The sequence below is a fragment of the Trachemys scripta genome, chromosome 10, assembly GCF_013100865.1.
Source record: "Trachemys scripta elegans isolate TJP31775 chromosome 10, CAS_Tse_1.0, whole genome shotgun sequence".
In the NCBI taxonomy this organism is placed as follows: domain Eukaryota; kingdom Metazoa; phylum Chordata; order Testudines; family Emydidae; genus Trachemys; species Trachemys scripta.
The window spans coordinates 24,068,963-24,086,025 of NC_048307.1; the positions used below are offsets into that span (position 1 = coordinate 24,068,963).

Genomic DNA, 17,063 nt, shown 5'->3' on the forward strand with positions numbered 1-17,063 from the left:
TCCCAGAATCATGTTTGCTTTTTTTGCAACAGCATCACACTGTTGACTCATATTTAGCTTGTGGTCCACTATAACCCCTAGATCCCTTTCTGCCGTACTCCTTCCTAGACAGTCTCTTCCCATTCTGTATGTATGAAACTGATTGTTCTTTCCTAAGTGGAGCACTTTGCATTTGTCTTTGTTAAACTTCATCCTGTTTAACTCAGACCATTTCTCCAATTTGTCCAGATCATTTTGAATTATGACCCTGTCCTCCAAAGCAGTTGCAATCCCTCCCAGTTTGGTATCATCCGCAAACATAATAAGCGTACTTCCTATGCCAATATCTAAGTAGTTAATGAAGATATTGAACAGAACCGGTCCCAAAACAGACCCCTGCGTAACCCCACTTGTTATATCTTTCCAGCAGGATTGGGAACCATTAATAACAACTCTCTGAGTACGGTTATCCAGCCAGTTATGCGCCCACCTTATAGTAGCCCCATCTAAATTGTATTTGCCTAGTTTATCAATAAGAATATCATGCAAGACCGTATCAAATGCCTTACTAAATTCTAGGTATACCACATCCACAGCTTCTCCCTTATCCACAAGACTCGTTATCCTATCAAAGAAAGCTATCAGATTGGTTTGATACGATTTGTTCTTTACAAATCCATGCTGGCTATTCCCTATCACCTTACCACCTTCCAAGTGTTTGCAGATGATTTCCTTAATTACTTGCTCCTTTATCTTCCCTGGCACAGAAGTTAAACTAACTGGTCTGTAGTTTCCTGGCTTGTTTTTATTTCCCTTTTTATAGATGGGCACTATATTTGCCCTTTTCCAGTCTTCTGAAATCTCTCCCGTCTCCCATGATTTTCCAAAGATAATAGCTAGAGGCTCAGATACCTTTTCTATTAGCTCCTTGAGTATACTAGGATGCATTTCATCAGGCCCTGGTGACTTGCAGGCATCTAACTTTTCTAAGTGATTTTTAACTTGTTCTTTTTTTATTTTATCTGCTAAACCTACCTCCTTCCCATTAGCATTCACTATGTTAGGCATTCCTTCAGACTTCTCAGTGAAGACCGAAACAAAGAAGTCATTAAGCATCTCTGCCATTTCCAAGTTTCCTGTTACTGTTTCTCCCTCTTCACTGAGCAGTGGGCCTACCCTGTCTTTAATCTTCCTCTTGCTTCTAATGTATTGATAAAAAGTCTTCTTGTTTCCCTTTATTCCTGTAACTAGTTTGAGCTCATTTTGTGCCTTTGCCTTTCTAATCTTGCCCCTGCATTCCTGTGTTGTTTGCCTATATCCATCCTTTGTAATCTGTTCTAGTTTCCATTTTTTATGTGACTCCTTTTTATTTTTTAGATCATGCAAGATCTCATGGTTAAGCCAAGGTGGTCTTTTGCCACATTTTCTATCTTTCCTAACCAGCAGAATAGCTTGCTTTTGGGCCCTTAATAGTGTCCCTTTGAAAAACTGCCAACTCTCCTCAGTTGTTTTTCCCCTCAGTCTTGATTCCCATGGGACCTTACCTATCAGCTGTCTGAGCTTACCAAAATCCGCCTTCCTGAAATCCATTGTCTCTATTTTGCTGTTCTCCCTTCTACCCTTCCTTAGAATTGCAAACTCTATGATTTCATGATCACTTTCACCCAAGCTGCCTTCTACTTTCAAATTCTCAACGAGTTCCTCCCTATTTGTTAAAATCGAGTCTAGAACAGCTTCCCCCCAGTAGCTTTTTCAAATGGTGGGCTAGATGAATGAAATAGAGTAAGGAGATGTGGGATTGGTGATTCCCTGTACCCAGTAGTTAGGGTCCTCCCGTGGTATGTGGGAGACCCAGGTTGAATCCCCTCTCTGGAGCAGTGACTTGTATCCAAGTCTTGCTCTCCCTCTCTGTGAGCAGTCTCACCACCAGGCTATTGGGTATGCTGGAGTGGGTCTCTTTCAGTCTCTTCCATTTAAGCTGTTCCTCTTTGCATAAAATGCTTGAATACCATTGGGTCACAGAGATTGAGAATAACTCTGTAGTTAGGGCAGTCATCTGTATTCAAGTCCCTGACTCAGATCAGGGATTTGACCCTGCGTCTCCCATAGCCCAGGTGAATGTCCTAATCACTAGGCTATTGGGAGTTTGTGCTTAGAGCAAAAGCACATTTAAGCCTGATAGAAACCTGCTGTGATTAAGGGTAAGCTTAGGATGTGTAAGAAAATCCAGAATAATCACGTTTGTGATATGAAAATGAGAAACGAAGACATATGTGTGAGAAAAGACAGTCAAAGTTCTAAACAGTTAGCCTAATGCAGGGAAGCTGAAGCTGTGAATTTTCTTGTACCGGAGGAGACCGTGTGGTGAGACCCTCTTAATACACTTCCCATTTGTGAGTAACAGATCATGCTTGCTAGTGTCTTGCCTTAATAAAGATTTGGTGAGTGGTGAATTTAACTCCAATGCGGGAGCATCTCCTCCGCTGCGATTTTGTGCATTGCACCTAAATCCCCTTGCGAATCTAGCCTGAAAAATTGAAATGAACTGTTTCAACTTTTCTGGATTTTTTTTTCTTTTTTTGTTTAGACCAAAACAATTAGCAGAAATTGACACAAATTTGTTTTGGTCAATCCAATCTGCATTTTTAGGTGGAGAAAAGGTCTGCTGAAGAAATTGCCCCCTGTACTCTCAGGTTGTTCTTTTCTATTGATTTTTCGGTCTAATCAGTTAGGCTAAGCTGCCTGCACCTGTATTTATGTGCATAGATTGCATAACTCAGGAAGTCTTTAGTTGCTGGATTGCAAAATTGTGTAAGCACCTATTTACCACTAGTCTCCTATATTTTCAACCTCCTCTCTAGGCCCTGTGAAAACTCAAGCATCTGAAAACAAATCTACCCACCTTCTGCTCCAGTTTTGACTGTTTTTCCACTGGTGACAAAACAGTAATTTTAGAAAATCTGCAGCAAGTTTGCAGCATAATTTCTTAATCCTTTTATAGCGCCAGGGGGTGGGGCTGGGAGCAGAACCACTGCCAGCAGGCAAATTTGTGAGGAGGCATTTCCTTGGCTGAGGGACAAAATGAGTAGAGGGGCACGGGGGTTAGGACAGCTAGAGTGATGGGTAACATGAGGATGTTGTAAAGAGAAGAAGCAGACAAGTGGGGATACGAACAGTAGGAGAGAAGATAGAGAAGGGCAGAAAGTGGTAAGATGTGGAGGAACAGGAAGGCAGTTAAGAAGAGGCAGGCAGACAGACAATGGCAGAAGATAGAGGGCATCAGTAGAGAAGGAGCTGGAGAAGAGGATGCGTGGCTGGGCGTAAGATGTGTGTAGGAAATGGATTGGAGAACTACTAGCTGGGCTGCCTAGGTAGAACCTCAGCTGTATGCCAGGCATTTGAGGAAGGGGAGGAGGCTACTATGTTAGCTGGCATTAAGAAAGGTCAATTGAGTGAGGATCTGGGAAGAGGCCTCCTGGAGAGCAGCTGTCCTTTAAAGGTTGGCTGACATGGCAGTGTTAAGGTTTTGACCCTTAGAGCTGTAGCCTTTGAAACAAACTAGTGGGAGAAAAGATTTTTTTGCTCAGATTTCCACACAGTCATTACCCTGCTAACAAAATTTTCCAAATTTTGGTTAATTTTCCATGGGCTTTAGAGCAACTTTATATATTGACTGAGAATCTCAGTGAGTAGGTGTGTGTGTTTCCCACCCCTATCGGGGAAAATGCAGCTGTAGAAAAAAGACTTCTCATTAAATCTCTCGAAGAAAACCCCTAACCTGACCCCTGCTTCTTTTTCTGGTATGTAATTGCATAAGTCTTCCAAATTGATATTTCACTTATAATACATTGTGACTCATGCTGTACATTAAAGGGCCAGGAAAAAATGCGCTGTGATTAAAAGTACATATTTACAGTGCGTGCTGCTTTGGCAGAACACATCCGTGTTCCCAGTGATTTTCTGTTTATATATTTAGTGTCCTCCTTAAGCAGTGGGTGGAACAAATGTGACCGGAGAGTATGAGTGGATATGTGGGGGCGTGTGTGTAGCTGAACAGGATGAGTGAGAATGTAATGTTGGAAATCGTGCTTAGCTGTTCTGGTTTTATTCATCCTTGAATAACAGGGCCACGCATTAGCTCACAATAAGTTCATAGCTATTACTCAGTCCTTTTGTTCTTTTTAGATTTTTAACAAGTCAACATTAATCCATAAATGACATATATGTCATGATTTTGTGGGTGCTGGGGAAAGAAACTCAGAATTCTTAAATTCAGTAGTTGCAGACTGTGTGTGTGCATGTGTATAATGTATTGCATACAACATATTGTACATGCTGTGTAACTAGATTAAGTTGATACTTATGGGTTCTAAGAACCAAGCATTGATACAGGGTCAGCTTCTGATTCCCTTGCTCAGAATGTGAGTAGCTCCTTATTCCATAAATAGCTTCATTAATTTCAGTGGAACTACTCACCTAGTAAGTGCTAACTGGAGTAATTTGGCAGAATCTTCCTCTAAATTTTGTAAATTGTGTATAGTTTGTATAGTACCTGTAAGTGGATGAATCCATTGTTGTGGGCACAGGCATGAATGACTATTGACAGTGATGCCCAATTAGAGGTTTCTGACTGGAATAGAAATACCCTATATTACCTCTATGCAGTGTTGTTGCAGCCATGTTGGTCCCAGGATATTAGAGAGACAAGGTGGGTGAAGTAATATGTTTTATTGGACCAACTTCTATGTGTGTGAGAGAAGCTTTTGAGCTTACACAGAGTGCTTCTTCGGGACCTGAAGTTACTAAATATGCACCTTCATGTCCTGAAGAAGCGTTCTGTGTAAGTTTGAGAATTTCTCTTTCTTACCAACAGAAGTTGGTCCAATAAACGGTATTACCTCACCCACCTTGTGTCTCTAATATTTTATCTGATCATTCTAGAAACATAATTTGGTTTGTGCAGGTTTTCATTCATGTATCATCCTGGAGCGTCAAGCTGCAGCCCCAGTTGCTGAAGTTAACAGTTGCTGAAGTTGTTGAGAATCTTTAGATTATTCTTATTAGTAGTCCATTTCTGTTTCTAGCTTCTCTTGCTCTGTGACCTCCTCATTCAGGGAGGATTGGTCAGGCCCTTAGATGACCCTGAGGAGGTATTGGAACAAAAGATTCTGCCAAGTTTAATGGATAAAACAGAACCCTAAAATATTTAAATTAAATTCTGCCCTAATTTACATCCTGTGCAACCCCATTAATTTCAAGGGTTTATACGGCTGAATTCAGGGTCGCTGAAGTGAATGTTTTCAATGTGGAAAGCCTGGGGGTTTTGTGTGTGTTTACTGCAAAAGGTGTGGGAAGCTAGAGAAATTCTCAATCTCCTAAAACACTGAGAATGGAATGAAATCAGTGGAAACAGACATCAACTGTGCATTCCTCTGGCAAATGTAGTGAATAACCCGCCTGAGTGCTCTCATGCCATCTACTGTTTGCTTAGCATTCTGCCGCACCACCCCACTGAAGGTTCATGGCAAAGAAAGAGGTTAATTGTTGCTTTTTTTTAAGTTGCAAATCAGACTGTTGTGGCAGGTGGTGCATTTGAAAGTGCTAGAGAGCCAGCAGTGCTGCAGAGAAATAAGGAAGAATTCAGAATGAGATTAGGGTACACAACAATAGGTTTTGTTTTGATTTCTAGGCTGGCTGCAATCTGCCTCTCTCTGGTTGCTGAAACTTGCACCTCCTCGGTGTCAAGGAGTTGGTAGCCCTGTGGAAACTCCCACAAATAATGCAGACCTCCCCAAGAGCTTAGATAGGGACAGCTACAGGACAGGCAGTAGAACAGTATGGGAGGCAGGGAATTAATTTTTCCAAATTTTATTTCCCCAGGCAACAATCCACCTTGCAGGGGGCAGGGTTTTTGGTGGAAGGAAGAGGATTAGCCCTCCACTCCACTGCAGACTTTTTCTCCCCCAGGGTAGGTCTGCTGCTGTGTGCTTGCATTGCAGCATTTAGTGGTGTAAATAAGGGATGGAATAGTGAGCTCTTGGTTTTTGTTTTGGGGAAATCAGGGCAACAGGTTGGGGTGCAGGAGGGATGCGGGGTGCTGCAGGGGACTCAGGGCAGGGGGTTGGCATGCAGGGTGCAGGAGGGGTTGGGGGTGTGGGCTCCAGCCTGGCACCAGTTACCTTGAGCGGCTCTGGGGTGGCAGTGGCACCAGTGGGGCTAAGGCCGGCTCCCTTCCTGCCCTGGCCCCGCGCCGCTCCCAGAAGCGCCCAGCACCACATCCCTGTGGCCCCTGTGCGGGGAAGGGGGGCAGAGGGCTCTCCGTGCTGCCCTTACCTGCAGATACCTCCCCCAAAGCTCCCATTGGCCACAGTTCCCCATTCCCAGCCAATGGGAGCTGCGGGGGGCAGTGCCTGCAGGTGACGGCAGCACGCAGAACCCTCTGCCCCCCCCCCCCCAGGGACTGCAGGGACATGGTGCCAGCCACTTCCGGAAGCGGCACGGGGCCAGGGCAGGTAGGGAGCCTGCCTTAGCCCCACTGCATCACGGAGCTGGCAATCCCGCGGGCCCGATCCAAAGCCCTGATGGGTCGGATGCGGCCCGCAGGCCGTAGTTTGCCCACCCCTAGACTCTAGTTGCTGTGTAGACATACCATATGGGGCTATCTCTTCTTGCCCTACTGTAAGGAGCTGGCATATCCTGCAGAAGTTTTGGGCACCATTCCACAGAGACAGAGAAGGGTAAGGAGGACATAAAACTGACTTCCTGTTTCTTTATATTTAAGGGTAATGATATGGATTAAAATTAAGGAATGAAATTGTTCTTGGAGACATGTGTAGAACACTTTGTTGTGGGACCACACTGGCTGGAAGCAGAAACATTCTGCTGCCAGTGCTGTCTGTGGCAAGAGCTCTAAGACCTGACATCCCCTTGTGATTTAACTCAGTCTCTTTTCTCCACTATTTTTCCTTAGTGGTTTAATTTAATCCTGTGGTGGCCCAAAGGAGGCACCTCAAGGATAGACCTCAGCTGAGCTCATGATACAAATTTGTTGATGCAGTGTGTCTGCACTCAAGAAGGGAGGATGTTGAGAACTGAGGCTAAATCTGATGTTTTGAGTAGAGCTGTGCAAATAACTGATTTTTGGTTATTTTTTTAAAAAATGTTTTGGTCAATCTGAAAATGAAACTTTTTGTGAATTGAAAATTCAACAAGAAGATTCATTTCGGATCAAATGAAACAGTTCGTTTAGATTTCAAGTGCTTTTTAAAAAAAATGAAATGAAGGAATTCTTTAAATGAAAATTTGTTTTGATTCAAAAAAATCAAATTTGCAAAATGTTTCAGTGTTGCTGCATGGTTGAAAATGTTTCAGATGAAAACTTTTGCTCAGCTCTCATTTCGATGAAAATTCGATGATTTAAATGTTGGACTGAAACTGAATTAGGTCAATTTGCCGTTGATCGGTTTCAGAAAAAGTGGAAGGAGATTATCTTTACACTAGTCTCAAAATTCTATTTGAATCCACTCTTGATAAGAATTTTGGCTCTCCACTTGAAATATTGATGGTTCCATTTTATTTCTATCAAGGAGCGAGAAAGTGAGCCAGTTCCTGATACAGAGATTGTTCATGCTTGTATGCTCTCTATTGAGATTTTTTTTTTTTAGGATAAATGAGACAGGGCTCCATAGCCCTCATCCAATGCTTACTTAATTGTGCAAAATGTTGAATTCAAGGATCATTCACAATGCAGCCTTTATCTTTTCTATCGTTGCCAAAAAGCACTTGTAAACCTAGGCCATGTGCATTGTGAATAGGCAAATGGTGGTTTTCAAAAAGCACTTATCAATCAGGACTTTTCCCCTGCTGACTTTCACTTTTGTACCCGCACCTAGCTATTTCACCACTAGTCATTAAAATAATCAGTATGTTTTTTAAAAAATCACCTTTGACCAGGGCAGGAAAATTTGAGCCAGCAACGGTAGAGATTCCAGTTAATCAGTTCTATCCCTTATTCTCAGTTAGATGCATTTTACTGTATCTGTGGAAAATGTGGTTTTATTAGTCTTTTTTTGTCTTCTATATTTCTTTGATCATTAGCCTCTGTAGTTTCCCATGATGTTGTTATACACATAGGGAATGGACCAAGTGGGGGGTTGAGATATAGAGCTAGAATTTGGGATTCAGGTTTTAGGCTACAATTTCTGATTTAGGTTTGAAGTTCTAAAATCTTGTCTTGTGCTAAAATCTTGTCTTCTTTTCAATCAGATTTTTGTCCCAAATGGCTGAAATTTTACAAGATCTGTTCTTGTGAGCTTTCTGACAACTTGGGCTGCATCCAAATTCTCTTTGGAAAGTAAGCCTTACCAGTCTGTGTCTGACACAAACCCAACATTTTAGGGGGGGGGGTTGACTGCAGGAGTTTGAATCCAACCTCTTCAGTGAAGTTTGTGGAGGGAATTCACTTGTCAGATTTAGTTTCCAGCTCATGGCTAATACTCTGTGGTGAAAAATCATAAATAAAAGGTTTTATAAAGATTAAATAATCTACTGTAGAAATATTTGGCCAAAGTTCTGATATGATTTCATTACTAATCATTTTTTGAACCTAGGATACACTTAAGCGATTCAGAATACACACCCTAGTTCTCAGAAAACATCCCAATGATTAGAAATTGTCTAGTGCTCATGCAAAGCAGCTCGGCTATGCTGGGCAATACCTGGTGGTGCTTCAAAATAAAACTGTATTTCGTTTTTTTGTAATCAAAATGACTGGGACAACTATAAAATGTTTTAGTTGTTTACTGTGCTAGTTTAATGGAAGTTTAGTAGTCTTTATGAAAGATGACTAAAATGAACATAAGTCTAACTGTGAGGAAAATAAAACTACTTGACTGTCTTCAGGGCTGGCTCTGGCTTTTTTGCCACCCCAGGCAAAAATGCCTCCCCCCCCCGCCCCCCGGCGGGGAGCGCGGCAGGGAAGGGCGCCAAGCTCGGCCGCGGCCCCGCTCTCCCCGACCGGCCGGAGCGCTGGGGGGAGGACGACGAGCCCGGCCACGGCCCCACTCTTCCCGGCCGGCCGGAGTGCCAGGGGAGGGCGGCGAGCCCACCGTGGCTCCGCTCTCCCCGACCGGCCGGGGCGCCGGGAGGAGGGCGGCGAGCCCGCCCGCGACTCCACTCTCCCCGACCAGCCAGAGTGCCGGGATAACTGTTTGTGGGCCCCTTAACTCATTTTTCATCCCTACTCTGAGCTGTATCAGCTTTTCTACCCTTGTTTGTTACAATTCTCTGCAGTGAGTGATTTGGTTATACTACTTAAGCACATGCTACACTTTTGGAGGAAAAGGGGCATTAAAACCCCAGCCACCATTCTGAACTGCTGTACATCAGTGCATAGACACAACTGAAGGATTCCCACATATCCTCTCCTGACAGAATCATTCAATAGCTACCGAGCAGGTTAAAAACATAGGAGCAGGGCTCCCTACAGATGGCAGGGGTAGGAAGAAGAAGAAAGGCAAGACAAGGTACCAAAGATTCTACCTTTTTCTCATCATATTCCCCTCCCAGGAAGAAGATGCACAGAAAGTACTCAAACATCAATAAATCAGCAGAGCATTCCTTTCTCTGAATGGAATAATATGACCAGTTTGGAAACTAATTTTTGTACAAACGATTAGCAATGGACGTTTTAATGCCTTTCTTTTTGGTCTCAGATGGAATTACAAAAGCTTGGGCTTGCTTATTTCCAACCTCTTTTTAACTAGGGAGCAGTTTGGGCTGTTAATGAGGAACTGTTTTAATTAAGGTTGAGGAAAGCACCATACATTTACAAAAAAGTTGTAACTTCTTTTCTTGTTGAAAAAAGCCAAGGATTTTATCATTTTTATATCAAAATTGTGAGGAAAATGAGTAAGCAGTGTATTATTTTTTGATAAATATCATAATATCTGCATTTATCTGTGTGGTAGTATCCTACCTGAATATTCAGAGTTAAAACAAAGGATGCTGTCAAGGGGGAATCAAGAGGAAACAAAACAATGACACCTGTGGTAAATAGTGTCAGAGGGGCTGGGATAACCATATTTGGCCATCACTTGGGAAGAGGCTATATCCCTGGCTCCTTCCAGGCTGGAATGGTTTACTCTTCCCAGGGTTGAGCCTAGAATCCAAAGGACCATTGCAGCATCCCAGAAAAGGGAAGTAGTTGAGTGTATCCCATGGCATGTCAGTGAGAACTGAAAGACATGCGTGGAGACAGAGAGAGAGAGAGGCTGCATCAGAACTTCTCCCAATCAAGAGATGGAGGTACCTGCGTTAGGTGAGATGTGCCAAAGCTTGTAGGGAAAGGTTAAGGGTTGGGTGATGGGAAATATGCATATAGACCTTTATTATTTTACCCTTTGCTCTGCAAGCTTTGTATCTTCAGGGGAATGAATGAATGGCTTGTTTTGAAGGAACTGTTTTTGAGTCAGCCACTGTCACAGGTCCCCACTCTCACAGGTGACACGTGAGAGGAGATCAGGCCCAGAGTGGTTGAATGACATAGTTCTGCCCTGAGAGGTGTGCCGGTAACAAGGCTTATCCCCAAAGGGGTTCACTTGAGAGGAACTAAAAGGGGTCCAAAGTGCAGTTCAGCCTGTGCCCATGATACACCATAAATAGTTTCCAAGTGCTGGTGAGACAGCTAGAGTTTCACTATTTAATACAAAGCTGGCATCATTAGAATGAAGTTAGCAGTGCCACCCAACTCATGATCCGGGGAACCCAATGTCATGAGAACTTTTAAAAACTGAAATGAGAGGTACTGAGTGGCTTGCTGATAAATCTAACACAGAAGAGAACCCTCTCTTATAAGCATTAAGAGGACTTCCCTTGTATTTCTAGTTCACTGTCAGGATATTTCACGCATAAGAGAAACAGATGTTGGGGAACCTCTGATGTGCCCATTCAGGGCCATAATAAAAGAGATCCTGAATCACAAGGGAACTCAAGCTGTTTTCAAGAGCTCAGTCAGGATCAAGCAGCTCACATGCCACACCACGTGGCACTGAAAGATAAGCAGTAAATGTCATGCTAGTATTTACGCCTGTGTCTGATACGGTGAGATCTGCATGGCCTCCTATGACTGTTGGTTTGGCAGCTTTGCTTGAAATGGTTCTTATGGGTAATTACTTAGTGTTAGATTTTGCTCCCAGTAAAACCAGTATAAACCAGGAATAACTCCACTGAAATCATTGACGTTATTCCCCTTATGCACTGAGGTAACTGAGATCACAATCTAGCTTTTTTGACCTTATTCTGACTTACAGATGTTCAGCAGCTGTAAGGTTTGGGCCTTTAAAAATATCTACTTGCACTATTCTCTGTGCTATGGGTGAGTCAGGTTTCTATAAATACAGAAGGGTAGAAATCAACATACCACCTACTGCAGTCACTTTCTATTTATTTGTAATTTTTACCAAATAGACATGCTGTGAATCTGTTAAAGTTGAAAAAAATATTGCTGTTATCCCTTTTGTAAATCTGTTCAGAGCTGTTTTATTTGCTAGTCCTGTTTTTTTCATCATGTTCTTTGATACTGAAACTTTTACTAGTCCATAAACCTTTTAATCCTACCTGCATATGGTGTATGAAGAATAAATCAATAACAGTATGGTCCTGCCGGCAAGTTTCTGATATTAAAACAAAAATCCTTAAAAATTTGAATTATAAATTATAAGTAACTTGAGACTAATCAGCAGACTGTGGTTCAGGCTCCAACTGCATTGATGCCAGACTTCACAGATGCCTGTTTTTTATATACATTAAGCTTACTTTCACAGGTTTCCAAGAACCTCCTGATGCTATACTATCAGTTATCCCCAAACTTGTTACCTCGTGCCCCCCCCTTACCCTTGTCTGTGCCCCCCTCCACCCTGGATCCAGGGCCGGGAGTAGGGCCACGGCTCCAGGAGCAAGGGACACGGATTAGGGTAAGGGGGCCACAGCTGGGCATGGGGGAGAAGCTGGGAGCAGAGCCTCGGTCAGAGGCGCGGGGATCAGGGCCAGGAGTGGAGTTGGCTGGCACTCCCTCCCCATATCCTGTGGGGGCTGATCTGGGCCCCCCGAACATTCCTCAGCGCCTGCTAGGGGGGCACACCCCACAGTTTGGGGACCTCTGCACTATCAGCTTTAGACGACTAACCAGACTTATACACACACAGGGAGAGCATATGCAGACTACTAATTCTTTACCTGTAGCTATATGCATATGCCAAGACTGTTCATTACCCGTGGCCACTTCCAAGTCAGGGTACTGAAGGATCTGAAAAGACAGTATCTTTATCCTGAGCCAAAATTAAGACCACCCCCAAACTTCAGTGTTTTGAATTCAAACTCACCTAGTGTTGCAAATAGCTCCTCTCTCCATAATGACCTAACCAAACCCCGTGATCCAAAATTTGGGGTATTTGAAATCAGGATTCCAGAATTATGACTTAGCTCATCTCTATATATGTTAACATACATAAATTGCAAATGTTCATAAATGGTAAAACATGAAATGACATGTGTCCTCACAGTACCTTGCACAGATGAAAGTAATTGGCATAAAATTGCACGATCAATGGTGTTGAGATAGTTGTCAATGAATATAAATTGTACAGGTTCAGCCTTACAATAACTTTACTCTAACCTGATCGTCATTGAATAACAAATTGTAAATGCTTAATATACCAAATACATCTATGTGAACATATCAAACAAACCACACACATCTCAATAATAGAAACCTAATATATATTAAGCTAAACCCTGACTTGTAGCAGTCTGATCTATACTCAGTCTGACAATGTCCTTTCATTCGTATGTCAACTTAGAATTTAACAAAATTCCGAAATGTGTGCCCTATATAGTTTCAAAATGAGGTAAATTGTTGTGGAGTGTATATATTAGGTGTCTACTGGAAGTGATTGCACCTCTCCTTATATCTGCCCTGCTTGCACCACTGCAAAACACGTTGTTCCTTGTAAGTTGCTAGGGCATTGTCATATCTCAGTTTAAAAAAGCCTGGGTTGTTTCTGTGCTGTCATTTTTTCAAAAGGTTATTGGCTTATCACTAGTTATTTTAGGTGTATATGCCGAAGGAAAGGAAATGCTAAAATAAACAGTAATAAAAAAGAGAGTTAAATCCCTCCATGAAATTTGTTGTGAATTGTGAAAGAGCACAGCAGCCAAACCAAGCGGACATCTGACAGTCTTGGGAGATGCGGATTTTACTGTGGAAAGCAGTGCAGGCTGATTGTCAGAACCTTTGATGGTAAGACACATGCAGGCAATATTACACTTTCTCTGGACTTTCATTTTTCTTTTCTTGAGTCTTTGTGTGTTTTATTGGTAGATCTTAGGGAGGACTATAAATGAGGGGCAAAATAACCATCTCATTGAGGCTCTAAATCAGGGGTAGGCAACCTGAGCCTACGTGAGCTGATTTTCAGTGGCACTCACACTGCCTGGGTGGTCCGGGGGGCTCTGCATTTTAATTTAATTTTAAATGAAGCTTCTTAAACATTTAAAAAACCTTATTTACTTTACATACAACAATAGTTTAGTTATATATTATAGACTTATAGAAAGAGACCTTCTAAAAACATTAACATGTATTACTGGCACGCAAAACCTTAAATTAGAGTGAATAAATGAAGATTCGGCACACCACTTCTGAAAGGTTGCCAACCCCTGCTCTAAATGTTATTGGGATACAAACCAAAGAATAGAAATCCAAACATTTTAAGGTAAGGAAGTGCATGTAAGCACCCTGAGCACAGGCAATAATTCTATAATTGTGATGAATGAATGTTAGTGTTTATTGTCCCACTTAAAAAAGTGATTTTTAAAGACAATTTAGAATTGTTTTTCCTTGTGGTGGTGTTCTGCGGTCTCGAAGTGTAAGCACTGTAATTTTCGTGAGGATACACTATTCTTCATGCATAGAGGCTGAATCTCTGCTTTAAGTGTAAAACTCAACTAAGGGTATGTTTACACTGCAATCACGGCTAGCTCACTCGGGTACTGTACAAGCCTGCCCAGAACCCAAGGCAATTACTCAGGTGGGTAGCCTGTGCTGAAACCCACACCACTGCAGCTTCACTGCTCCGGTACCTGAGTTAGGTAGATTAACAATAGGTCTACGCAAGCTGTCATCACGATCCATGCTTGCAGTGTAGACATACCCTAAGAAGCCACGACTGGTTCCTCTGACTTAGGAACTTGTAAAATGCTCATCACTGAAGTATGTAGGCAACCTTTCTCTTCTGCCCTGGTGTTTAATTCCCACTTACGTCTACTCTAGCCCTCGTAGCCCAATTATTTGTGGCCATCAACTTGTCTGTCTGCCCTTGGACTCTATATGCTGTGAACTATTCTTACATGCCAGATCAGTGGCGTTCCAGTTTGATATGTGGGTAACTAAGATGTAAATGCATCTTCTTTGCAGCTCACACCAACCCTCTTCTTGATTACAGGCCTTGAAGTGCCTTCTGGTGTTTCTCAGAAGACCAGGAAGATCCCACCTTCTATATTACAAAGCTCATTGGCAAGGAAGGGGTAGATTAGGAAATCTGCACAAAAATAATGTATTGTTTACTAAATGGTGAAGTAGTTGAAGCTAGCTAACATGATACTTCTCTGTAGGTCCCATTTCATTCTTGATCATTATTTCCAGAAGCAGACAACTCATGTCATTACAAAAGAAATTAGAATTATGCCACTGCATATCTCTGAGAAGTCTCTCTTATTGAAGAAAAGGTAAAGGGCTTAGAATCAAAATGCATTTTGCATGTAATGCTTCACTAGAGGAACACTAAGGACGTTTCAAGAGTAGTCACATGGTACAATATAAAAACCTTTCCAGAAGCTATTTCATTAGTTCTCCTGTGTGCTTACAGACAGAACTAAACAAAATGTGGTGTTAAAAAGGGATAGAAACTATTTCTGCTGTTCAGGGAACATAAATAATGAATTTAGAGAGAAACAGTTGCAATGAACACTTTGCCAGCATTTCAGACTCTGAGCAATGCTATGAGGTCATTGCCCTTTCTCCTGCAATCTTAGCCCCTTCTTAAAAGCCTGGTATAGTGCGATAAGTTAGTCAGTAGCTTTTCTATGAAAACCTCACTGCTGCTGACATGCCTCCGGCATGCTGAAAAGTAAGAGAAGGGAGATCCTGAAATATATCTGGATCTCATACTGAGCCTCACTAGTCTTTTGCTTTGGTCCATGTGGTGACTACATCAGAGAGCAGAAAAAATGGGAGGTGGGGAGGATGGATTGCCCCAAAGATGTTTTTTAAGTGATTTTTTTCTCACCAAATAAGGTAATATTCGAGAGGAGATAGTGATGGGGGAATTGAATGCTATAAGTACTCGCAGTAGTTTCTGTCCATGCACAAAGTACAACATAATTTACATCATTTTTATATATTGCTGGAAGAGCTCCATTTAGAGTTCTAGACCCTATAACACTTTTATTTGTTTGGATGAGTGTACTTAGTTTTGTGTATTTTAAATAACAACTTACCCAACAAAGTCAGACTGTTCTGCACTAGCTGTCTGCATATTGTGATGACAGTAATGATGAGGAACTCAAAGATCTGTAAACTACAAACACTCAGCCTAAGAACCACCCAGCTATGGGAGATGGTATATCTGTTTTGCTGGGTATGACTGAGTAAAGTGAATTGCTTGACATCCCCTGACAAGGTTGTGGCAGACTCAGGAATAGAAGCCAGGAAGCCTGCATTCCAGTCCTGTTTCTGCCTACTAGATTACATTCCTTTTGACTAGTTCTATAGAGTACAATCCTCCACTAGATACAGACATGGCAAAGAGTTAAAACACGTGAATAGAGATATCACCATAGATATCTATTTTTAAAACTCTACTTATTTGAACAAATGACAATGGAAGTTAAAAATACTGAGAAATAAAACAGGATAGGGAGATTCTGTCAGATGTCCAAGAGCTCAATAGTTGAAAGTCTGTTTCCACAGAAAGAGAGATAATATATGACACACAAAACGTCTGTTTTTGAAGACTGTGCCATATTCAGATGTTTCTCTCCTCTTCCTGAAAACCCAAGATAGGAAGGGCTAATCAAGTCTAGCTAACATACGAAATCTGATGAAGTCACAACCCGAGGTACTGTGACCTGAAATCTATTAAAGTAATGTAGTCCTAAATTAGCAGATAAGAATAGAGTCACTTTATAAATGAGATATTAGAGTGCTGTATTTTTAGAGATGGAATTACTCTATGTCCTAGATTTTCATTTTTGCAATATACTATGAATGATGGTTTTCAAATCCTAACTGTATGATTTCTTGTTTTCTCCAGGAGAGATGGAAGAATTGGAAACACTGTGGTTGACTGGTATTTGTCATAATGAAAAGAATGAAGTCATGAGCAGCCAGCTGGATATTGACAACATGGCAGGCGTATTTTACATGCTCGCAGCAGCTATGGCACTCAGCCTAATAACCTTTGTCTGGGAACATTTGTTTTACTGGAAACTCAGATTCTGCTTCACTGGGGTCTGCACAGATAGGCCAGGATTGTTGTTCTCAATCAGTAGGGTTAGTATAACTTTCATAAACCTCTTTTATCCAGTAGTTAATATAACAACTAATTTCTTAAAACCACTAATCAACATCCTGTGAGGCAGGCATATTTCTTCTCATTTTATCCCCTTGCTGAATATCTGAAACATTTTTAAAACTTTGATAAGATGTTCCACTGGGCTTCTATTATAGTTGCATTTCATATGCACTCCTAGGGATTTTTTTGTTTTATTTTTTTCATTTGATTGCTGTGACTGCAAGCTGTCTGGTGGACTAGCACATGTCAGGATAGTCAATAGGCAAATACAGAAATCACAGGCTATTGATTCTTCATTAGGGAAAGGTTTAATGGAGAAATACAAGATTTGCTCGTTAACAGGAATTGGGCTAATAATTGGAATGAAGCAATTTTAAAAAACCTGCTTTAATCAGATGATAAATATTAACTCTCAGTACTGTGCATAGAACATCTGGGGTTCTAAAAGTGTTA

The 17,063-nt window shown here is 41.7% G+C and overlaps 1 protein-coding gene across 1 annotated transcript in view; it reads left to right on the forward strand.

Annotated features, from left to right (window-relative positions):
• GRIN2A (glutamate ionotropic receptor NMDA type subunit 2A) overlaps positions 1 to 17,063 on the forward strand; it is a 302,724-nt gene that overhangs the window by 267,377 nt on the left and 18,284 nt on the right. The window contains exon 12 of the mRNA XM_034784000.1: positions 16,350 to 16,588. Coding sequence (XP_034639891.1) covers positions 16,350 to 16,588 — 239 coding nt within the window. The remainder of the gene's footprint in view (positions 1 to 16,349; positions 16,589 to 17,063) is intronic.